This window comes from Babylonia areolata, chromosome 1 (genome assembly GCF_041734735.1).
Source record: "Babylonia areolata isolate BAREFJ2019XMU chromosome 1, ASM4173473v1, whole genome shotgun sequence".
NCBI classification, from domain to species: domain Eukaryota; kingdom Metazoa; phylum Mollusca; class Gastropoda; order Neogastropoda; family Buccinidae; genus Babylonia; species Babylonia areolata.
In genome coordinates, this window is record NC_134876.1 from 27,210,539 (window position 1) to 27,235,454 (window position 24,916).

Below are 24,916 nucleotides of genomic sequence, written 5' to 3' on the forward strand. Positions count from 1 at the left end.
GGGACGTAACTGGGATTTCCTGTGCGCTGCGATTCCGATTGTTCCTTGATGGTGACGAGCAAAACATTTTAACTAGTGTTGAGGTATTTTCATCAACTGTACTTTCACCAGTGACATTTGATCTATGCTTTGTTTATAGTTGACTGCTTGGCTCTGCAGCAGTCTGTGTCTTCCCCTTCTCCCTCTTCTTTTCTTCTACATGAATATATTCTCAACTCCGTGAAGTCATTGGGGTGGCGTACTACACTTTTAACCAACCCCCATGATCTGTTGATTGTTTGTCAAAGCTTAGGTCTCTTCCCTATCTATTGTGCAATGTCAGTGTGTGTCAGTGTGTGTGTGTGACTGTGAGTGTGTGTGTGTGTGTCAGTGTGTGCGTCAGTGTGTGTGTGTGTGTGTGTGTGTGTGTGTTTTGTTCAGTTTAACGTCTATTCACTATAAGTGTTATTAGACGGAAAGTAGTGGATAAAGGAAAGGGAATACATGTGTATATTAGTGTAAGATGAGTGTTCATCTTATGTAGTAGAGAAAAAGCACATAAGAAATTAAAGGCTAAAGAGACTGTGGTGGGTAATGAATGAGGTGTCATAGGAAGGAGAATATATTTTTATATGTATGCATATCAACAAGTACTAACTTACAACAATGTAAATTTAAATAGCAACATTAATTAGAATACATCAAAGGAGGATACCAACTGGACTGGAGTTTAAAATTTCCGAAAACATTCTAAACAATGAGTAATCATTCAAAATCTTTTCAGCAGCTGATGGAATATTGGTAAACAAGTCATCAACTACATCTTTTGGAATTAACTGTCTTATGCTAGGACAATGAATGAGTAGATGGTTAACAGTTATTTGCTTACCGCACATACATTTTATATTATTAGAAAATTTTGTACAAAAGGCGTTCAAACGAATTCTATACATTAGACTTGTGATTTGTCTTGAATGTGCTCTTGGTGTCAAATTTAGAAAATGTTTGGGATTAGCTGCATTCTTTGTGTTTACACAATACTGGTAATATTGATTATTTGAATCGATAGGCAATTTCTAAATATATTTTCTATACTACTAAAGCATTCATGCAGATCTAACTGGATGTCAGGTTGTATTGCTCCTTCGAAATTACGTGCTGCTCTTCTGGCTGCTTGGTCTACCCATTCATTAGAAGATATATCACAGTGCGATGGTACCCAACAGAAAGTTATATGAATACCCTGTTTTGTCAATTGATGAATAATATGTTTTATTTCCATTGTCATCTCAATTTGCTTCTTTGAATTTGGAGATTCTATAGTTTGTAACACTGACTTCGAGTCTACACATAATAAAACCACACAAACAGTTTTTGGAATGTCTGAAATATAATTTAAGGCCATAAGTATGGCAATAAGGTCAGCTGTGAAAATGGAATATTGTGTACCAGTATAGTATAATTTTTCTATTCTAAATGAAGGAATTACAATAGCCGCTCCTGAATGTCCATCTTCTAGAACAGATCCATCTGTATATTTTTAGATAATTTGAATATTGATTTTCTATATGGGAGAGTATTTCAGGTTTTAACAGAAATAGTGACTGGTTCTTGGATAGATCTGTATAATCTGTGTCAAAGGTAGCTTTACACTGCTCCCATTCAGGGACTGGTGAAAAAGTAGGTATTTTTGCAATTTGCTTGTCTATTGTTTCCATGGCACTAAAATGACTAATGATATCTGATGCAAATGTATTAATGGATGTCATAGACTGTATCATCTTAGCTCTTTTAGCAAAATCTTTTTGTTAACTCAAATTAGCTTCTTCATTTGAAAAGGTTTCATATGCAGAAGATTTGATAACAAATTTTGTGGCTGAAGCTTTCCCCACATGGGGAAGGGGAGACAGTGTGGTGTCCATTCACAGTGTTTGACAGTGACAGTGTGGTGTCCATTCACAGTGTTTGACAGTGACAGTGTGGTGTCCATTCACAGTGTGTGACAGTGTGGTGTCCAATCACAGCGTCTGACAGTGACAGTGACAGTGTGGTGTCCATTCACAGTGTCTGACAGTGACAGTGTGGTGTACATTCACAGTGCATGACAGTGACAGTGTGGTGTTCATTCACTGTGTGTTGACAGTGTGGTGTCCATTCACAGTGTGTGACAGTGACAGTGTGGTGTTCATTCACAGTGTGTGACAGTGACAGTGTGGTGTCCATTTACAGTGTTTGACAGTGACAGTGTGGTGTCCATTTACAGTGCTTGACAGTGTGGTGTCCATTCACAGTGTGTGACAGTGACTGTGTGGTGTCCATTCACAGTGTTTGACAGTGACAGTGTGGTGTCCATTCACAGTGTGTGACAGTGACAGTGTGGTGTCCATTCACGGTGTCTGACAGTGACAGTGTGGTGTCCATTCACAGTGTGTAACGGTGACAGTGTGGTGTCCATTCACACTGTGTGACAGTGACAGTGTGGTGTTCATTCACAGTATCTGACAGTGACAGTGTGGTGTCCATTCACAGTGTGTGACAGTGACAGTGTGGTGTCCATTCACAGTGTGTGACGGCGACAGTATGGTGTTCATTCACAGTTTGTGACTGACAGTATGGTGTTCATTCACAGTTTGTGACTTACAGTATGGTGTCCATTCACAGTGCCTGTTAGTGGCATAGCTGTATCCTGATGCTGCTTGTTGCTGTGGGGATGGTCAGCAGCTTCAGTCCACAACCCTCAGATTCATCCCACGACCGCCATCCAGCCTTCCATCCCCTCCATCCCCACTATCCAGCCCTCCCAGCATCCAGGCTTCCATTGCCAACATGGCGGGGGCTGCATCCTCTCTCTGGCATGGCAACTACAGGGGCGCAGTGTACCCAGTCAGACTGCATGCACCACCTGCTGTGCTGGACGGAAACCCACGTCACGTCAAGACGCTGGTGGCTCTGGCCGCTGCCAAGATTGTGCAGGACTCCTCCATGACCACCACTACTGTGGCCATCGTTCCCCCGCCTCTCTGTGAACCGCTGATGAAGGTATGGGGGGTGGACTGTACTCATGAAGGAGTTCTGTTATACTGTATTGTGTTGTTCCCTCGTCTCTCTGTGAACCACTGATAAATATCATAAAGTTGTGGGGCGTGGACTGTGAACCACTGATAAATATCATAAAGTTGTGTGGGGTGGACTGTGAACCACTGATAAATATCATAAAGTTGTGGGGAGTGGACTTTATTTTATCGTTCCCTCACCTCTCTGTAAAGCACTGATGAAGGTAGGGGGGTGGACTGTACTGTGTCGTTCCCTCTCCTCTCTGTGAACCACTGATGAAGGTATGGGGCGTGGACTGTACTGTGTCGTTCCCTCTCCTCTCTGTAAACCACCGATGGAGGTATGGGGGGGTGGACTATATTGTGTCGTTCCCTCTCCTCTCTGTGAACCACTGATGAAGGTATGGGGGGTAGACTGTATTGTGTCGTTCCCTCACCTCTCTGAACTGCTGATGAAGGTAGGGGGGTGGACTGTATTGTGTCGTTCCCTGTCCTCTGTGAACCGCTGATGAAGGTATGGGGCGTGGACTTACTGTCGTTCTCTTGCCTCTCTGTGAAGCACTGATGAAGGTATGGGGGATGGGCTGTGCTGTGTTGTTCCTCCGCCTCTCTGTGAACCGCTGATGAAGGTATGGGGGGTGGACTGTAATGTGTCGTTCCCTCTCCTCTGTGAACCGCTGATGAAGGTGTGGGGGTGTGGACTGTACTCATGAAGGAGTACCACAGCTCACAGGATGGCCCAGCGGGTACATCCACATGGGATGGCACCGAGCAGGGGATGGATTGGGAGCAAGATTGAGAGCCTCTGTCTAAGGAGGAGGACGAACAAGCGGATGAGCACTCTTCGCCCCCATCCCAGGGTGACAGATTGAGCCCACACCTCCCAAGGGACCAGCCTGAACTAAACTCAGACTTAGCCGAGGTTGAACTGACCAATCTCCATAATCGGGTCACGCATGCTGAGTCGGTCCCTCAAGCTACATTGTCACCCTTGGCCCTCCTTAGGCAGTATGACTCTAACTCCAGAACCACCAGATGACTCAGTGCCAGAAATGGCACAGGAATGGCTTAATAAGCCAGCCCGCTCTGTCAGGGTGCTGCTTCCATCCCTCCACCAGGCAGGGAGTCTCTTTCTGCCCCGGGCGCCTTCCCCCCCCGGCAAGTTCCTCCAAAGGCGGGTTGTGGTCCTTGTACGCACAGGACCACCCTGCCTACATGGAAGCGGAGCCCTCCTTGCAGGATAGGATGTTGCTCTCGCAGTGCAGCACCTTCCCCACTTCAGCTAATCTATCCTTTAAAACATTAGCGGAGTGGGGCAGATTGGCCTGCCACTGCCTCCTCAAGGTTTCCACAGCTTATACCTTTTTCTACGCTTTCCTCCACATGGCCAGTGAGCTGTGGAAACAGCTCTGGTTAATCAGGACACAGGGTCACCTTCCTCTGTCCCTCTGGGCCTCTTCACTGACCAGAGGTTAAACACTTTTGGCAATAGGGTAGCCTCTGTTCTCACAGCAGCCGCAGACACTGCTACCAGCTTTCACTTCAGTACTGTGCTGGCTTGGCGTAATGCCGTTCTCCACCTCTCTAACACTCCATTAGAGGAGAGGGCTGCCTTGCGGTCCATCCTGGCGCAGCAGCACTCCCTCTTCGGCCAGTATGGGCTCCATTTTGTCAGCCACAGGGCAGAGACGGACAGGGAGGTGGCTTCATATTTAATCCACACCTCCCAGGGATGTCAGGGTTCGCTGCTATTGAAGAGACCGGCCACCAGGGCCCCTCCATACACCACGCCACCAAAGTCGAAGCGGCATGCGCAGAATCAGCGGCAGAGGAATAAACCACCTCATGTCCGTCCAAGCCGACCGGCCATGCCCAAAGCCAGAAGGCAGCACCCCCAATGACTGGGCCCCGATTCAGCACCGCCAGTCGTCCAGCCCGTCCAAGTAGGAAACCTGTCCCGGCATGCACATCAGTGGCGCGCTCTTGGACTCAACGACTGGATTGTGTCAGTGCTAGAGTCAGGGTACATACTGCCTTGGCTGGAAGACCGCCCCCCTCTAAGACCCACTCCTCCTTATGTGCCCAGCTCGGTGGAGCAGGAAAGCGTGTTAGAGACAGAGATATCGCACCTACTCCTCATAGGAGCGACACAGTAAAGTACAACAGAACTCCTTCATGAGTACAGTCCACCCCCCATTCCTTCATCAGCAGTTCACAGAGAGACGAGGGAACAACACAGTAAAGTACAACCGAACTCCTTCTTAGTACTAGCAAATGATCCACAATCTTGGTATGAATCCACCGCCGCCCAAATACCGGCTGAGCGTCCCTCTCTATAGGACCCTACACTGTTGTAGACCTGGCCAAGTGTCTTGCTCCACTGACTAATGGTGCTGGTTTTCCAAATGAAGAAAACTTCCCATAGCTCACAAATCAGAAATCTGCATGTCATGCTTTCCAGCGCAACACATGCATTCCATATACTTACTTAGCTACAAGGAGCACGCAGGAGAGCTACAAGGAGAGTGGGTCTACCATAACTGGCAGCGTTCACACACACGCACACACAACCCTCCTTGTCCATGACAGACACCCTTCAGGGGGTGTGGTGCCTGTGGTTTCCACAGAAGGTGGTTCTCATTGCCACAGGGTCGACAGAAGACCCCTGATTTCTGGTGCACCGGTTTCAGACCTGGAAGTTTGGGCACTAGATGTATTTTTCTCTGGACTGGAGCAAGCTGACTGCTTATGCATCAGTTTAACATGGTACAGTATATGAGTCTTATGACACCAAAATAAGGAGTTTGTATTATATTCCCAGTGTGATTAAATATATCTACCATGTCAAACTCAAATGCCCACCTGTCCATCCCGGCGGTTCTTGCCGTGCTTCTTATTGATGTTTAATTGCTGGCCATTGGAATGAGTAAATAGCTCCAACTGAAAGTGGCATTTGATTGGCTAGGAGACAGCAGACTCATATTAGTGAGGTGTCTTATCACTGACTTGCTGTGTTATTTTGGCCAAGAGGAGCAAACAGATAGGCCTTGTATGCATCAGTCTGACATGGTAAGTATGTTTAACCAGACCAGTTTTATACAGACTACTCATGTTGCTGCATATTCAATGTTCCATCATGAAATGAAGTTTGACTGACACACACACACACACACACACACACACACACACACACACACACACACACGCACGCGCACACACACACACGAGTTTGATGAATGTAGCTGTCACATGGCAGGAAGCGTTGGTGAAGAACCGAGAACTGGCGATTCGCAGCATCATGGCTGCCTGGCCAGGGCCGGTGCTGGTGCTGCGTGACCTGGTGCCGGAGCTGTTCACCTCACTGCTGCCCCTGTACAACCCTGAGTACCTGGCCGCCATCGTCAGACAGGGCCTGCGCTACACCACCTCTCTGGCACACGCCTTCCTTGACACCCTCAAGGCCAATGCCAACAGCAGGCTCCGCTTCCTCGACCTGACCGGCTTTCCCACAGGTCTCTTCCTTTGTTGCACTTTCTCTGTTGCACTTCCTTTGTTGCTCTTCCTTTGTTGCACTTCCTTTGTTGCACTTCTTTTGTTGCACTTCCTTTGTTTCGCTCACCGAGTTTCCCACAGGTGGATGATAACCAGTTCTCTTTGCTTTTCATTCTTTGTTTCACTTCCTTTGTTTGACTCATGGTGAAAAATGAGTCTGTGGACACAGTTGGTCACTGGACCTCATTAGCTTTCCTACAGGTTCTCTTTAGCTTTCCTTTGTTCCTTTCAGTCACCGTGGTAACAGTCAGTAACTGGAATCACCTGTTTGGCTTGTCCGTGTGTGTTGTGTACAGCATAATCTTTCACTGTGTGTCTATGATGTGCTGTATAGAACATCTTTCACTGTGTGTCTATGGTGTGTTGTATCTATAGAGTCTTTCACTGTGTGTCTTTGGTGTGTTGTACAGCCTCTTTCCCTGTGTGTCTATGGTGTGTTATACAGTGTCTTTCACTGTTTGTCTGTGGTGTGTTATACAGTGTCTTTCACTGTGTGTCTATGGTGTGTTGTATCTATAGTCTTTCACTGTGTGTCTATGTTGTGCTGTATAGAGCATCGTTCACTGTGTGTCTATGGTGTGTTGTATAGAACATCTTTTACTGTATGTCTATGATGTGCTGTATAGAACATCTTTCACTGTGTCTGTGGTGTGTTATACAGTGTCTTTCACTGTGTGTCTGTGGTTTGTTGTATAGAGTCTTTCTCTGTGTGTCTGTGTTGTGCTGTATAGAACATCTTTCAATGTGTGTCTATGTTGTGCTGTACAGAACATATTTCACTGTGTGTCTATGGTGTGTTGTATCTATAGTCTTTCACTGTGTGTCTGTGGTGTGTTATACAGTGTCTTTCACTGTGTGTCTATGGTGTGTTATACAGTGTCTTTCACTGTGTGTCTGTGGTGTGTTATACAGTGTCTTTTGAACACTGCATGTCTATGGTGTGTTATACAGTGTCTTTCACTGTGTGTCTACGGTGTGTTGTATCTATAGTCTTTCACTGTGTGTCTGTGGTGTGTTATACAGTGTCTTTCACTGTGTGTCTATGGTGTGTTATACAGTGTCTTTTGAACACTGCGTGTCGATGGTGTGTTGTATAGAGCATCCTTCACTGTGTGTCTGTGGTGTGTTGTACAGTGTCTTTCACTGTGTGTCTGTGGTGTGTTGTACAGTGTCTTTCACTGTGTGTCTGTGGTGTGTTATACAGTGTCTTTTGAACACTGCATGTCTATGGTGTGTTGTACAGAACATCTTTCACTGTGTGTCTATGGTGTGCTGAATAGAACAACTTTCACTGTGTGTCTACGGTGTGTTGTATCTATAGAGTCTTTCACTGTGTGTCTGTGGTGTGTTATACAGTGTCTTTTGAACACTGTGTGTCTAGGGTTTGTTGTACAGTCTTTCACTGTGTGTCTATGGTGTGTTGTATAGAGCATCTTTCACTGTGTGTCTATGGTGTGTTGAATAGGGCATCTTTCACTGTATGTCTATGGTGTGTTGTATAGAGCATATTTCACTGTGGGTCTATGGTGTGTTGCATAGAGCATTTTTCACTGTGTGTCTATTGTGTGTTGAATAGGGCATCTTTCACTGTGTGTCCATGGTTTGTTGTATAGAGCATCTTTCACTGTGTGTCCATGGTTTGTTGTATAGAGCATCTTTCACTGTGTGTCCGTGGTGTGTTGTATTGAGCATCTTTCACTGTGTGTCCATGGTTTGTTGTATAGAGCATCTTTCACTGTGTGTCCGTGGTGTGTTGTATAGAGCATCTTTCACTGTGTGTCCATGGTTTGTTGTATAGAGCATCTTTCACTGTGTGTCCATAGTGTGTTGTATAGAGCATCTTTCACTGTGTGTCCATGGTGTTTTGTATAGAGCATCTTTCACTGTGTGTCCATGGTGTGTTGAATAGGGCATCTTTCACTGTGTGTCTATTGTGTGTTGAATAGGGCATCTTTCACTGTGTGTCCATGGTTTGTTGTATAGAGCATCTTTCACTGTATGTCCGTGGTGTGTTGTATAGAGCATCTTTCACTGTGTGTCCATGGTTTGTTGTATAGAGCATCTTTCACTGTGTGTCCATGGTTTGTTGTATAGAGCATCTTTCACTGTGTGTCCATAGTGTGTTGTATAGAGCATCTTTCACTGGGATGACTGTGTTGGAGACATGGTCAACCAGTCTGTTCAGTATGATGCAGGTGAAGATCTTGCCGGCGATGCAGAAGAGATTCCACGGTGGTTATCGCAGGTTGTTTTGTCTCCCTTCCATTTGTAAATGTCGACAATTGAAGCATCCTTGAAATCCTAGGGGACCTCCCCTCTCTCCCAGATGGACTGGAACAAGGCGGTCAGCTTGTCTGTCAGCACCTCACCTCCATGCTTGTAGATGTCAGCCTGGATTCCATCCACTCCTGGTGCTTTTCCTGATGTTGTCAGGTCTCTGCCTTGGTGGGAGGGGCAGCTAGCGAGTCGTTGACTGGTAGCTGTGGGAGGGCTGCAGTTACCTTGTCAGATAGGGACGAGTTGCTATTGAGGAGGGTGTTGAAGTGCTCTGCCCAGCTGGCAAGGATGTCTTTCTTGTCTGTCAGGAGGGTGGTCTGGTCCAAGGCTCGGACAGAGGTTGATCCTGTGACTCTCGGCCCATACACAGCTCGGAGACCATCATGGAAGATCTTCATGTCGTGAGCATCAGCAGCGGACTGAAGCTCTTCGGACTTTCTCTCCCACCAGGTGTTCTTCATCTCACACAGCCCTTTCTGTACGAGTTGCATCAGATTCATCATCACTTTTTTTGTATATGTACAGTGATATAACTATGTTTCTCTGTTCTCTTTATATATTTCTCATTTCAGTCATGCCTCTTTCCTGTATTCTGTGTGGTGATTAATTTGACAGTCTTAATAACCCCTTTACTTCTTGATTTTTTTTTCTTGTCTTTTTTCAGTATTTGCTATTGTACTACAGTTTGATTTGTAATGTATGACAATATGATTCCATACCCAATTATGTTTATGTGTGCATATGCATACATACAGGGATCGCGTTAACGCATGTTTTTCGCGTATTTGACGCATTTTGATTTTCGCTGACGCATTTTCATAGCGCTCACGCGTAACACTTACGCAAAACAACTTTTACTCCAAGCCGTATCAATGCAACTTTAGGACTGACTTGGCAGCTAGGTTTGCGATACTGAATCAGACGGTACAAGACAAAGTGTCTGTGCATGCGGAGCACTGCGAGATGCCTACGTGACTCTTAACAGCTACAGCCAATTAACAGAGTACGCGCGCACACAACACTGCTTAGCTGACGAGTTTTGGAACAGAGTGGCGTCATTACAGGATGTGACCCTGTAGCAGGAAAGTTAAGCCTTGTTTGACTGCTGAACGTTAATCGGCTAGCCTAGGCCCTAGCGTTTTTTTGTTTTCCACTGTATCTCAGTCACGGAATCGACTCAATATGATTGTCAGGGCTTGCGGTGAATTTCACATATATGTATGTACATGTCGACATATGCATGCATGTGTGGATTTGTGCATATATGTGCATAGGGATGTGTGTGTTTGGGGATGAGTGCGTGCATATGTGGGTGGGTGGGTGGGTGTGAGTGTGTGACTGTGTTCCCTTTATTATAATGATGATGATGGTGTGTTGATTAGTATTATAATTATCATTAGTAGTAGGGGTGGTGGGGGTAGTAGTAGCAGTAGTAGTAGTAGTAGTAGTGTAGTGGTGGTGGTAGTAGTAGTAGTAGTAGTAGTAGTAGTAGTATTTACCATTATTATTATTATTGCTGTTGTGTCTTATCGTTACTGTTTTTGTTGTTACAAGGACAGATTGGAAGACTAGGCAATGCCTAAATTCTTCTCTCTTTCTCCCCTTTCCATTAAATATATGTACGCTATTGTAACTGATGTAAATTAATTAGCAAGGACAGATTGGAAGAATGGGCCATGCCTAGAATCTTAATCCTAGAATAAAAAACGTTTTGAGTTATGAGTTCTCTCTCTCTCTCTCTCTGGAAAAAGCTTCAGTGTGGATTTTTTTTAAATGCACGTGTGCATTTTGTATAATTTTTGCTTGTAATACAAACTCAGTGTTTGTAACATAATGCTTGATCTTTTTCTTTGATTCTTGATTCAAAAATGATTATAAAAACAAAAGCAAAAAAAAATCCAGTGTGCACAAACATGTGTGTCCAGCGGAGGTGATGGTGTACTTTGTGGCAACCCACTGCATGCTGGCCCACAACGAGGTGCGGCACGAAGCCATCCGCACCATGTTTGAACATGCCCAGCAACAAAGTGACAGCCATGAGACAGCCAGCATGGACCCTGTTGAACCAATGGACCACTGCCTGCCACCAGACTGCTGTCAGTTCATCTCTCTCTCTCTCTCTCTCCTCTCTCCTCTCTCCTCTCTCTGCCTCTGTCTCTGTCTGTCTGTCTCTCCTCTCTGCCTCTGTCTCTCTGTCTGTTTCTGTCTCTCCTCTCTCTCTTTCCTCTATCTGCCTCTGTTTCTCTCTGTCTCTGTCTCTCCCTCTGTCTGTCCTCTCTCTATCTCTCCTTTGTCTCTGTCTGTCTCTCTCTGCCTCTGTCTCTCTCTGTCTCTCCTGTCTGCCCCTGTCTCTCCTCTCTCTGTCTCTTCTCTCTCTGCCTCTCTGTCTCTCCTCTGTCTCTCCTCTCTCTGCCTCTGTCTCTCTCTGTCTCTCCTCTCTCTGCCTCTGTCTCTCCTCTCTCTACCTCTGTCTCTCCTCTCTCTGTCTTCCTGTCTCTTCTCTCTGTCTCCCTGTCTCTCCTCTGTCTACCTCTGTCTCTCTCTGTCTCTCCTCTCTCTGCCTCTCTCTCTCTGTCTCTGGTCTGTCTGTCTCTCCTCTCTCTGCCTCTGTCTCTCTCTGTCTCTGGTCTGTCTGTCTCTCCTCTCTCTGCCTCTCTCTCTCTCTCTCTTCCAAGTGTGTGCTGCACACAGGGTGAGGATGGTTCACAATTTGTAATTCATGTAAGTATACAGAATCGTAGACATGACCAGACTAGAGCTTGATTTCGTTAGTTTGTGTCCACTGCAAGGAGAACACATTCAGATCTCTGAAAACAATATTCTGTGGCATGATACAGAGAGAGAGAGAGAGAGAGAGAGAGAGCAGACTATAGCCACAAGGAGGCTCAGGTGATAAGTGACCAGTGGTCACACGCTTCGCCTATTTATGCAAGTTGTGCTAACTGTGATGACACCCATATGGCCAGCGAAGCAAACAGGCTCAAATCTGGCTAAATTTGACTAGAATTGTGTTTGTTGCAAGGTGTTAAATGATAGATTTCTAAATGATTCCTGAACCAATTTGTGTCAGATTGGTCGCAAATAACAGAGCTCAACACCACCTTTCTAATGAGTATAAAATGAAGTGGTGGTTATTTAAAATGAATTTATAATCCTAATTTAGTCACCTGTAACTGATCAGTTTTTACGACAGTTCTGCCAGTATATAATACATGTAGATTACTGATCCATCAAAAGAAATATTCAGTTAAATAGTGTATTTCATAAACACACTTTTCAGCTTGGCCCAAGCCGGCAAGCAACGCTAGTCGTGTAGTGATTGTTGGTAAGTGTTGACATTGAAAATCGGCTTTGTATCTTCTAAGTGCCTGACCTGTTCTCATCCAAACACAATAATAGTGTGGTTGCAGGGTATGATAAGCAATCACATATAGAATTGAAGATTGTAGCATTATATGTGACGAAAAGACAAAATGATGTAAGCTTAGCATCAGTTGAAATCCCCACACTGGTGAATGATTACACCAAAATCAACAATGCTTTTAACTGATTAAAGTGTGTGTAAGCACAACAGACATAATCTGACAGTGAATAATACATTAGTTTAATTTGATAAATGTTTAGAGCATTTGTTTAGAATGAGCTTTGCATTTACAACTCAAATGGCATCACGCATTCTGCGCAAGTAGTTGAAGACCAGTAGGTTGGCTGTGAAAAAGGCGTCTGCTCCAGTTCGTGTGTGAAACTGTATTTGTTGCCAGCTGAGCGCTCGGCTACATTTATATCAGACGTCAGTACTTTATATCAACAGTCAGTACTTTATACCAGCAGTCAGTACTTTATTTCAACGTTCAGTATTTTATAGCAGTCGTCAGTATTTTATTTCAGCGGTCAGTATTTTATATCTGCATTCAGTACAGCAGTTGGTTCAGCAGTCTAGTGGTCAGTACTTTATTAGTTTATATCTGCGGTCAGTACTTTATTTCAGCAGTCAGTGTTTTATATCAGCATTTAGTACAGCAGTCAGTTCAGTGGTCAGTACTTTAAATCTGCATTCAGTACAGCAGTCAGTTCTTTACTTTAGTGGTCAGGACAGCAGTCAGTTCAGTAGTCAGTACTATATTTCACTATTTTCAGCGGTGACTATCAAGCTGGATGCCTTTGTCACGTCAGAGTCGACCCACACGGAGCTATCCAAGGCTCTCAAAGTGTCCAGTTTTGAAAACAGGAAGCTGACCATTGTCATCGGCCGTCTGGCTGTCACCTGTCTGGGCCAGGCCAGGATCACTCTACTGCTGCAACAGGTGCACCCACAGGTCAGTGACCTTGACTCTCCCTCTGACCCCTTGACCTCTCTCCTTGTCTGTCTGTCTGTCTGTCTGTCTGTCTGACAAGTGTTGTGAATTCAGTTCATTTCCACTGTCGCCACAGAACAGTTTGGTTACCAGTGTCGCTACAGAACAGTTTGGTGACAGAAGTGATGATTCCCTGCACTGACTGATACCCACTGTCACAACAGAACTGACTGATTTCCACTGTCACTACAGAACTGACTGATTTCCACTGTGACAGAACTGACTGATTTCCACTGTCACTACAGAACTGACTGATTTCCACTGTCACTACAGAACTGACTGATATCCACTGTCGCTACAGAACTGACTGGTATCCACTATATCCACTGTCACTGCAGACTGACTAATATCCACTGTCACTACAGAGCAGTTTGGTTTCCACTGTCACTACAGAACTGACTGATTTCCACTGTCACTGTAGAACTGACTGATTTCCACTGTCATTATAGAAGTGACTGATTTCCACTGTCACTACAGAACTGACTGATATCCATTGTCACTACAGAACTGACTGATTTCCACTGTCATTACAGAACAGTTTAATTTCCAGTTCCTGACAGGTCTCCACTGTCATTTCAGAACAGTATCATTTTCAGTTCCGGACGGGTCTCCAGTGCCATTACAAAACTGTAATTTCCAGTTATGACAGGTCTCCACTGTCATTACAGAACAGTTTAATTTGCAGTTCCTGACGGGTCTTCAGCTACAGTACAACGCTCTGACGGTGCTGTGTCTGGTCAAGATGGCCCCCACCCTCAAGACGCTGGTCAGCCTTGAGTCACTGGACCTGTCCTGCAACAGCATCGTGTTCCAGAGTGAGGCCGCCTGTCAGGCTGCTGCCGATGTCTTTGCGGCCATGCCCCGCCTTCACCGCCTGGACCTGAGCAACAACAGGATCAAGACGCGTTTACGTCGCCTGCTTGACCCCATCCAGCGACCTCTGACCTTCCTGCGGCTGGCCGGGTGCAGTCTGACGGTGACGGACTTGGTGTACCTGTCTCACTCGCAGCACAGCGGTAGGCTGGAAGAGCTGGACCTCAGTGAAAACAACCTGACTGCCTGCTGCACCCCGCTCAAAGAGGTCCTGCTGGCATCCTGCAGGACTCTGTGTGTGCTGGAACTGGAGGACTGTCATCTACAGTCTGTGCACATGGACCACCTGACCCCAGGCTTCCCCCACCTGTCTGCACTGCTGCTCCTCAACCTCTCCCAGAGCCACCTGACCGCAGACTGTCTGCTGTCAGTGCTGACCACGGCCGCCCAGCTGCCCAGTCTGCAGATGTTCAAGGCGTCCTACTGTGTGGACTGTTACACCGATCAGGGCCAGGAAGACCAGCGCAAGGCCTCCGTGCTGGCACAACTGAACAGCATCGCCAATAGCAACCAGGCCATGCAGGTCAGGGGCAGGCCACTCACCTTGTTCCTGTCAGAGCTGGAACGAGTGCTGGACACAGAGTGAAGTCCCTCAGTCAGTCACTTTATCACTATGTTGTCTGATTCTTTTGGCATTCACGATCTTGCTGTTTCCAGGTTTCAGTCCAACTTAACGAATCGAACCCAGACTGTTTGTGTAAATAGAAAATATTTTAAGGAAACTCCATTATCATATGGTGTCCCACAGGGATCAGTTGTTGGCTCTATTCTGTTTGTTCTGTATGCTACCTGACTGTCTGATGTTGTAAACAGTCACTGTCTCTCGCACAAGACGACACTCAACTCTGTCAGTTGGCTTCTGTTGCTGAAACCAATAAACTGATGACATACGTACAAAAGTGTATAACAGACTTGAAGTCTTGGATAACCTTCAACAGACTACAGCTAAATGATGAAAAGACTGAACTGTTGCTTGCACGCCCCAAGAAATTTATGAACCACCCGTCTCTCAATCATTCTCTTGTGGTTAACAACACAGTCATTCCTGTCTCCCAATCAGTGCAGAGCCTCGGTATCAGTCTTGACCACAGTCTGTCATTTCAGCAACACATTTCAAACATTTGCAAATCAACTTTTCTTGAGTTGCGAAGAATTGGTTCTGTTCGCCATTACCTGTCTATGGAAGCAACCAAAACATTAGTTTGTGCATTTATTTTGTCAAGGATTGATTACTGCAACTCTGTTCCAGATTCAAAAAACTTCACTGGATAAACTTCAAAGAGTTCAGAACACTGCTGCTCGACTTATTTTCAGATCCTCCAAATTTGAACTTGTTACTCCTCTCTTCCACTCACTTCACTGGCTGCCAGTTTCAAAAAGAATTGAATACAAGCTTTCTGCTCTGAGTTTTCTGCCCTCTCAAGCTCTGGCCCTCGCTACCTCTCTGACCTCCTTGAAGTGTACATTCCAACTTGTCACCTTCGTTTAGGTTCTGATACCAGGCTTTTAAAACTCCCTATTGTAAAGAAGAAGCAACGGGGTCAGAGATCTTTTTCTTTCCAGGCTTTATCATTGTGGAACAAACTACCAGAAAATTTGCGTCATTCTGTCTCGCTGAAATCTTTTAAGTCTGCTCAGAAAACACATTTTTTCCAACAACAGTAACAGTAGTTTTTTTATTTGTTTTTTTTGTTGTTGTTGTTGTTGTTGTGGTATTTTTTTGTTTTGTTTTGGTTTTGGTTTTGTCCTGATGTTGGTGTGATCTGGTTTTGGGTGCATGTTTTGTTGTGGAGAGGCTGTTTGTCATGTGTGTGTGTGTTGTCCTGATGTTGATGTGATCTGGTTTTGGGTGCATGTTTTGTTGTGGAGAGGCTGTTTGTCATGTGTGTGTGTGTTGTCCTGATGTTGATGTGATCTGGTTTTGGGTGCATGTTTTGTTGTGGAGAGGCTGTTTGCTGTGTGTGTGTTTGGCGGGGTGCTCTCCTGTTCGTGTGTGTGCGTGTGCCTGGGTGTGTGTTGCAGGGATGCGTTTTCTGGAGGGCATCATGGATGGGTGGGTTGTTTCCAATGTTCATTTGCATGAGTGTTTTCTGACACATGCTTCCGTGTGTGGGGGGGTGGGGGGAGGGGGGGGGGTGAAAGGGTAGGGATGAAGATGGAGAGAAGTATTAATGGAGGAGGCGGGGATTGGGGAACAAAATGTAGCGCGCTTTGAGCAGTATTTCGAGAGAGACGCGCAAAACGAATGTCCATTATTATTGTTATTCAGTCAGTCACTTTATTGTCGGATACACAGTTAATGCTGGAATACAGTCACTTTATCGCTTTATTGTCTGATTAACACTTAATTTTGGAATTCAGTCAGTCACTTCAACACTTTATTGTCTGATACACAGTTAATGCTAGAATTTGCACAAGTACACATACACTGTATGGTTGGTACAAGTACAAATATTATGTGTGATAAGCATACACATATAATTTGTGGTAAACGCACACATATAAAGTGTGATAAACATACACATAATGTGTGATGTAATGTGTGATACATGTACACATATAATGTGTCATACAAGTACGCATACAATGTGTGACACAAGTATGCATACATGATATGTGATACAGTTACAAATAAAATGTGTTGACATGTACACATTCAAAATAATTGTATGCCACAAATACACACAGAATGTGTCCTGTTTGTGTACAGGTCTGCATGTAGGTGTGCACTTGGAAGCTCAGTGTTCATGTGCCTGTGATCAAGATATGGAGGAAGTCTTCAGTTTTGATGTACATTGACTTCAAACCTATCTGTGTTATTTCACAAGTTGTCATTTTTTGTATAAATTATGTTTTGAAATCAGTGTTCATGTTTTTTGTGTTGATTTTTATGAGTTTTCTTTATTCATTTGTGTGTGCATCAGAATTGTTTAGTGTGGTGATAATTTAAAATGTTAGGATAATTTATTTTTACTTTTTTGGTAATTATTTGTATTTGTATTTCTTTTTATCACAACAGATTTATCTGTGTGAAATTCGGGCTGCTCTCCCCATGGAGAGTGCGTCGCTACACTACAGCGCCACCCATTTTTTTGTATTTTTTCCTGCATGCAGTTTTATTTGTTTTTCCCATCGCAGTGGATTTTTCTACGGAATTTTGCCAGGAACAACCCTTTTGTTGCCGTGGGTTCTTTTACGTGCGCAAAGTGCATGCTGCACACGGGACCTCGGTTTATCGTCTCATCCGAATGACTAGCGTCCAGACCACCACTCAAAGTTTCGTGGAGGGTTAGGGTTAGGGGTTAGGGATCCATCCTCCAGAACCTCAGCCTCAGGCGCTGAACATCCCCGGCACGTCCACTGCACCGACCTCTCCAAAAAGAATGGAGACCAAACATCCTTTTCCTGTTCTACCGCTTGAAGCACCCTTTTCCAACCTTCATATTCAAATATTATAAGTCCTGATACCCCATGTTCATGTTTTTAGAATCGGTTTTCTTTCTACCTTCTCTATTGCGAAAGATGGAGTCTGGCTTGAAAAATGCCTTCTCTGATAGGAGGAATACCTAAAATTTGTTTGCTGCTGTTGAACTTCTTCAAAGTTTGTTGTCCTAATTGTGAAGCATTTACTCCAATCTCCATGGTGCCAATGCTTTGGGCTTAGGTCCTCAAAAATTTGCGGACATGTTCATGTGATATACGAAGTCTGCAGGTTTCAACCGTCTTTGTTGAACTACGTCTTGACTGAAGCTTCTCCAACCGAAACTGTGGCCGTTTGTAATTAGGAGAAAACAAAAACAAAAAACAGACAAAAGGCTCCCCAGTCGAATCTTCAGCATACAAAATGCAGTCTGGGACTTCCTCAACTGTTGATGTGATTGTGTGACAAAGCTCAGTGCCCAGATTAGATACCCCCACGAGTACAGAAGGAGCTCTGTGAACCCAAACATCAGATCGAGCAATATCCAGGACGCCACGATCATTGTGCCAGAGATCTTTTCCCACCCCCTTTGCGGCAAATCTGTGGCAGTAATATATGTGTGTGTGTACATATGTTTATGAGAGCTCTGTGCGTGTGCGTGCATGTGCACGCGCGTGCGTGTGTGTAATGTGGGAGATGGGGAATGTGTGTGTGTGTGTCTGTGCGCGCGCGTGTGAGTTATTGTTTTGGGACTCGTGTGCCTTTATGCGTAGTGTTGGGCCTGCATACATTTGTTTGTTGGAGAGTTTGGCTTTCGTGTCTTTGAGACTACAGATTGTTGCAGTGTTTGTGTGTGTATGTGTGTGTGTTTGTGTGTGTGTGTGTGTGTGTGTGTGTGTACGCTCGTGCGCGCGCTCGAACAAATTTGAGGCGTGTGTAAATCCTGGTTAAAATATCTCATCTGTTTACGGAACAAGAGGAAGGCATTCAACTCGCGTTCATTCCAAAGCCTTCACTTTTCTCCAGTCACGTGGAAATTTCGCCGCTTTCAAAGGGAACAAAAAGTGACGTGTGTGACAGCCAATGATGAACCGCATATTTATGGTGCTAAGGTTTCTGTGCCAGCGAGTTTCTCTTCACTGAAAACATCTGTAACCATCAACCACAGACCCTGTGTATGAATACATTACAGGATCTTAATTTGATATAGCCACACCACCACCACTAACCACAACTAACTCTTGCTGAAGTACACCACCACTATTAACCACAACAACTAACTCTAGAATCAGGATCAGGATTTGGGGCGTTGTTATATACAACTTAGCCATTTTTGGCTTTTTATGCCCCTTCAGATTTACTCCTTTTTATTGTTGGTCATGTCGTTGACTAGCTCAGTCATTTTATCCATCAAAATCAGATTTCGTTTTTGTCAATAACTCACGTTTATCTATGAGGTTCTTAAAAGTATTTATACTAGGTGCACGTTTGATATTGTTTGTTAATTTGTTCCAATAATGTGTTACTCTGTTACTAAATGTAAACGTTCTGAGATTTGTTCTGGAATACTGTTTAAATATTTTATCTGTACTGTTTCTTGTAGTGTCTACCTTTGGAGTACAAAAAAGCATGCTTTGTTTACATCGTCAAACCCATTAAATATTTTGTACGTCTGTATCAAGTCCCCTCTTACTCTTCTTGCTTTAAGTGATGGTAGTTCTAAGTACTTTAATCTTTCTTGATATGAATGATCTTTTATGCTATAGACCATCTTTGTTGCTCTTCTTTGTGCCCGTTCTATGGCTTGTGACTGCTTTATTTGCGTTGGGTACCATACAGTGTTTCCATACTCCAGGATAGGTCTAACTAATGTTTTATATAACCGTAAAAAAGTACCCTTATCTATAAATGTAAATGCTCTTTTTATTATTCCAATCATTCTGTTCGCTTTGTTTATGCTATTTGTTATATTTGTAAGGGGTCAGATCTGGTCTTCCTGAAATCTAGAATTAAAAACCAAAGAATTAACTCTAGATTTCAGGAAGACCAGATCTGACCCCTTACCACTTGTCATTGAAGACAAGCAAGTAGAGATCATCAGCGACTTTAAATTTCTCGGACTGATCATTTCCAACAATTTGAAATGGGAGAAAAATACGGAAAAATTTGCTAAGAAAGCACAACAGCGCCTGTATTTTCTTCGGCGCCTCAAAAAGTTTGGAATTAAAAAAGAAATCATGGTTGATTTCCACCGAGCAGTCATTGAAAGTGTGCTAACCTTTGCTATTACTGTTTGGTACGGAAACATTTCCAAGGCAGAAGTTGCAGCCCTTAACAGAATCGTAAAAACTGCCACCAAGAACACCGGGGCTGATCTACCTTCTCTAGAAGACATATATTATAAGCGGCTACTCAAAAAAGCAAAATCAATCAGCCAGGAAGAATCACATCCAGCTTTTGGGATTTTCGAGATGCTCCCCTCTGGTCGACGGTACAGAAGTATAAGGACGAAAACCAATCGCTTCGCCAATAGCTTTTTCCCCAAAGCAGTCAATGCCCTGTCTCTCGAACAAATCCAGTGTGATAAATAGAATTGTGCAACCAACAACCATCTACGTGAATATCAAGTCATCAGCCCCATCCACATGTAATATGCAGCTTCTGTTCAAATGCGTGTGACTTGACTTGACTTGACTTGACTTGACTTCATTTATTGTCATAAAATCCCGAAGGATTAATAGACACAACAAAGAACAAAGGGAACAAAGAAATAAACGGTCATCTAATACGCATGCACTGAAATACATAGTTGGCAAGTGTTTTTTGACAGTCATCGCAGGTGAATAAATCACTTGGTTTTAGTATATTGTTTTGTATGTTTCTAGAGATCACATTTGATTGATGATCATACTGCTGTATAGTAGTGATTAGATGGCTTCGCAAATTATGAAATAAGATACACGAATCTAAGAAATGCAATTCATCTTCAACAACTTCACATATAGCACATAACCTCTCTTCTCTGGGAATGTTTGCATATCTTCCTCGTTCGATGTTTAAATAATGTGCGCTTATTCTGAGTTGACAAAGAGCTTGTTTGTGAGCAGGATCGATTTTATCAGTTAGATAATTCTCAATTTGATAATCGTTTCTTTTAATTTTGTTGTAGAAATCTAATCTACTGTATTCAGTTTTTGTCTGTTTCCAGAATTGTACATATCTATTTCTTAGTTGTTGGCGTAATGTAAATTTAAGCCTGCTGTTACTAAATGTCGACTGATTGTTCCAAACATGACCTAATCCTACATTGTGAAGAATATTCTTTACAAATTGTATCCATGGATTTTCAATTGTGTCTGGTTGGTTCATCATCGACATATAGACCTTTTTGATATGGCTATCATTATGTGCATCCAGAATATGAGTCCAGTGGTCAAGAACTCTGCAAGCAATATGAATTCCAACTGGAAATCTGCCCAGTTCGGCTAGAGTTGGCAGATTCATTGCTTTAGAATGTACCCCTAGAAGCAGTTTGCAAAATTTTATATGCATTTGTTCATGTGAATGTTTCGAAGAAATACAATTTCTAAAGAAATCTGTCATTCCTGTATTGAATGAATTGGTAGTTTTTGTTTCAGCCCATGGGAACCAAATATCGGATCCATATGATAATATAGGTAAAACAAGTGAATCAAAAAGCTGCAGCACAATATCCAAACGAATATCTTGCTTTTTAACGATTCGTCGGAGGGAGTGTGCTGCTTTTAATGCCTGTTTGGCTAGATGCTCTTGGGCAAATGAGAACGTTCCAGTTTTGTGAAATAATATACCCAAGTACTGTGTGTGTGCGTGTGTGCGTGCATGTGTGTGCCTGTGTGTGTGTGTGCGTGTGTGTGTGTGTGTGTGTGCAGTGCGTGCATGCGTGAGTATGCACAAGTTTTTATATTGATATGCACTTGTATGTATTTTATTTCTGCTGTATCTGTGTTTGTGTATGATTTTCGATTTATGTTCGTATATTGTTATGTACTATCCCCCCCCCCCCTGCCCCCAACATTCCTTGTGACCCGGTACACTTGGTAATAAAGACATATTCTATTCTATTCTATATGTTTGTCAAATTATAATTTTTTGTCAAATGTGACACCTAAGTCTTTTTCCTCATCACATTTTGATACTTCTATTTCTTTGTCTCCAATTTTCATTATATATTCTTTCTCTGGGTTTGATTTCCCAATATCAGGTACTTTACATTTTTGGGCATTAAAATATAGATTCCATGTGTCTGACCATTTTACTAATGTTTCAATATCTTTTTGTGAATCCTGATAGAATTTTGGAGAATTGTATAATTTTGTGTCATCTGCAAAAAATTTACTTGTACTCTTTAGTTCGCGAGGGAGATCATTTATGAATAAAGTAAATAGTATAGGTCCTAATACACTACCTTGTGGTATGCCACTTATAACATCAGCTTTACCGGAGAAGGAACTACCAATCCTAATTCTTTGAGTTCTTTTTGTTAGAAAGTCCCTTATCCACCCAAGTGTGTTTCCTGTTATTCCATAAGATTCCAGTTCACCAGTACACCACCTGTAACGACAACTAACTCTTACTGAAGTACACCACCACTAGCCACAACTAACTCTAGCTGAAATACACCACCACTAACCACAACTAACTCTTGATGAAGTACACCACCACCTCTAACCACAACTAACTCTTGCTGAAGTATACCACTTCTAACAACAACTAACTCTTGCTGAAGTAAACCACCTCTTGCCACAACTACTAACTCTTGCTGAAGTACACCACCTCTAATCACAACAATGTGATGAAAGTCATCACATCGAAGCAGACGTTTTTTCGTGTGGCATTTCACTTTATCTGAAAGAGGCAATTTGGTTATATGCGTGGTTGCACGAGGCGCATGGGGCGCTTGAGTTAACATTTATTTTTCTTATAGTAATACGGATGTTCAGATGAGAGCTCAGGTGGATGCGTGCTCTTTGGCACAATTTGTTTGTCAAGGAACCTGTGCGGCCGTTCGGCTTACAGTCGCAGAGAACTTTGGCTCTGTGACCTTAGTGCCCATGTGAGAGTGGAAAAAAACAATGTAGAATATTTCTGGTGTTTATTTTGATTCATTGTTATTACGTTGGAGTAATTTGGATAAGTGTATTTGCATGTGTTTTTGATGGTCGTTTTGCTTTTTGGTCTTTAAAAAAAAAACAGGATGTTATATTATCATACTATTTCTAAACTTGAAAGTAAGATTCCTTTTTGTCAAAGTGTTCAAGATATCGTTGCTACTGTGACAGGGGAGAAAGAAATATTGTTTTGCTTACACTTAATCTTTGTTTCATAATTAGAATGATTTCCGCTGGAAGAATAGAATATAAATTTGTAATATGTAGTTACTTGGTTGGAAACATATGATTGGATTGGAAAGACAGAAAGAAGCTAAAAGCTATTATATATTACGAAGACGATAGCTAAGGAATTATGAATTTATAACTGGTAAATTAATGGTGAGGATGTGTGACTGAACCTAGGGAAGTTAGTGAAATTGTACAGGGCACACACACACGCATTCACACGCATGTGACTGACGGACAAGACAAGACAATACGGAGACAAGCATAAACACGTACATTAGCAAAGATGAACAAAGTATTTTTATTTTGATTCAAAGAGCTTGTGGGTTGGCGCTGGGCCGAGACCTAGCAGCCGCAACAGCAACAGCAGCAGCAGCAGTACTGCTGATGGCGCCACCGTGGAGGGCAGCCAAGCTGTGGAGAAGGCGATGAGGAACAGCCTGTATCCGGAACTGAGGACTGGAGTGGAACGGACTCTTGGACATGCGTTTTCCCGTTATGTGTTGTGCAGCGTGTTGTGTGTTGTTGCCCTTCAACCATACTATGAGTGCGTGGGTGAATTTTTCAAATATAGTGGGGGTTTTTGTACATAAATATTTGCAAAGATATCCGTCTCCTGTGTGATTATTATGCACGTGAACATGGCTGACAGAGGAGTGAGATGTGAAATTTGTCTTTATCTGAACGGGTATGAATAGATGTCTTTACAAATAACTAACTCTTGCTGAAGTGCACCACCACTAACGACAACTAACTCTTGCTGAAGTTCACCACCACTAACTCACTCTTGTTGAAGTACACCACCACCACTAACCACAACAACTAACTCTTGCTGAAGTATACCACCACTATAAACCACCACTATAAACCACAACTAACTCTTGCTGAAGTACACCACTATAAACCACAACTCTTGGTGAAGTACACCTCCACTATAAACCACAACTATTGCTGAAGTACACCACCACTAACCACAACAGCAAACTCTTGCTGAAGTACACCACCACAATAAACCACAACTAACTCTTGCTGAAGTACACCACCACTAACCACAACAACTAACTCTTGCTGAAGTACATGTTTCAGAGAGGGAATGGTCAGGGTAAAGACCCAGAGGACAGAATGCGAGATTTAGCATCGAGTGATAAACACAATAATCATGAACAAAAATGAGCTAACAATGTTTCTCGTCGTTTTTCTGTACTTCCCCCCCTCTTCTTTATCCTTTCGTTTGTTCTTTCATTCGGTCGTGCACTCAGCATTGCCTGTGATGACTCCGCACTCAGCGTTACATGTGACGCCTCAATACTATGAAGTGTGATGACTCCGCACTCAGCGTTACATGTGACGCCTCAATACTATGAAGTGTGATGACTCCGCACTCAGCGTTACATGTGACGCCTCAATACTATGAAGTGTGATGACTCCGCACTCAGCGTTACATGTGACGCCTCAATACTATGAAGTGTGATGACTCCGCACTCAGCGTTACATGTGACGCCTCAATACTATGAAGTGTGATGACTCCGCACTCAGCGTTACATGTGACGCCTCAATACTATGAAGTGTGATGACTCCGCACTCAGCGTTACATGTGACGCCTCAATACTATGAAGTGTGATGACTCTGCACTCAGCGTTACATGTGACGCCTCAATACTATGAAGTGTGATGACTCTGCACTCACGTTACATGGGACGCCTCAATACTACGAAGTGTGATGACTCCGCACTCAGCGTTACATGTGACGCCTCAATACTATGAAGTGTGATGACTGAGCTTGTAAAGAAACTGACATCTCTGCCAGTTTTCACATGCAGACAAGATCGAAAAGGAAAAGGAAACACAATCGTTTCTTCTTTTAGTCTGTTCCTTTTCTTCTTCGGAACATTCACATTTTTTAATTCGTTTATTTATTTATTTATGTTTATTTCCTTCGCCCCCTCCCCACCTCCGCCAACAGATGGATGACGTCATGCTGATATGGTCGGACATCTTTGGGGCCGAAGCCGCATGCTCTGTCCTGGAA

At 43.5% G+C, this 24,916-nt stretch overlaps 2 protein-coding genes across 5 annotated transcripts in view; one reads left to right on the plus strand and one right to left on the minus strand.

Annotated features, from left to right (window-relative positions):
• Window positions 1-15,796, plus strand: LOC143281415 (leucine-rich repeat-containing protein 14-like). Of its 4 annotated transcripts, none has more exons than XM_076586627.1 (6): window positions 1-83; window positions 2,641-3,018; window positions 6,289-6,544; window positions 10,787-10,957; window positions 12,999-13,177; window positions 13,902-15,796. In XM_076586627.1, exons 2-6 carry the CDS (start codon window positions 2,806-2,808, stop codon window positions 14,673-14,675), a joined length of 1,593 nt encoding a protein of 530 aa, XP_076442742.1. In that variant the 5' UTR covers window positions 1-83; window positions 2,641-2,805; the 3' UTR covers window positions 14,676-15,796. The 4 variants fall into 4 exon arrangements, with proteins under 4 accessions (XP_076442742.1, XP_076442748.1, XP_076442756.1 ...); XM_076586633.1 differs by having other exon boundaries at window positions 20-83; window positions 2,659-3,018; XM_076586641.1 differs by lacking the exons at window positions 1-83; window positions 2,641-3,018 and adding an exon at window positions 3,641-3,661.
• Window positions 15,797-24,916, minus strand: part of LOC143281441 (uncharacterized) — a 24,487-nt gene continuing 15,367 nt past the window's right edge. Inside the window, exon 5 of the mRNA XM_076586656.1 lies at window positions 15,797-24,910. Within this exon, the coding sequence (XP_076442771.1) occupies window positions 24,861-24,910 (50 nt within the window). The 3' untranslated portion in view covers window positions 15,797-24,860. The remainder of the gene's footprint in view (window positions 24,911-24,916) is intronic.

Bases quoted from the DNA above. Each gene is read 5' to 3' on its own strand.
- LOC143281415 (XM_076586627.1), top strand. From the start codon at position 2,806: ATGGCGGGGGCTGCATCCTCTCTCTGGCATGGCAACTACAGGGGCGCA. The intron at 6,545-10,786 runs GTCTCTTCCTTT...ATGTGTGTCCAG, and splicing joins CCTGACCGGCTTTCCCACAG to CGGAGGTGATGGTGTACTTT. The intron at 13,178-13,901 runs GTCAGTGACCTT...TTTAATTTGCAG, and splicing joins TGCAACAGGTGCACCCACAG to TTCCTGACGGGTCTTCAGCT.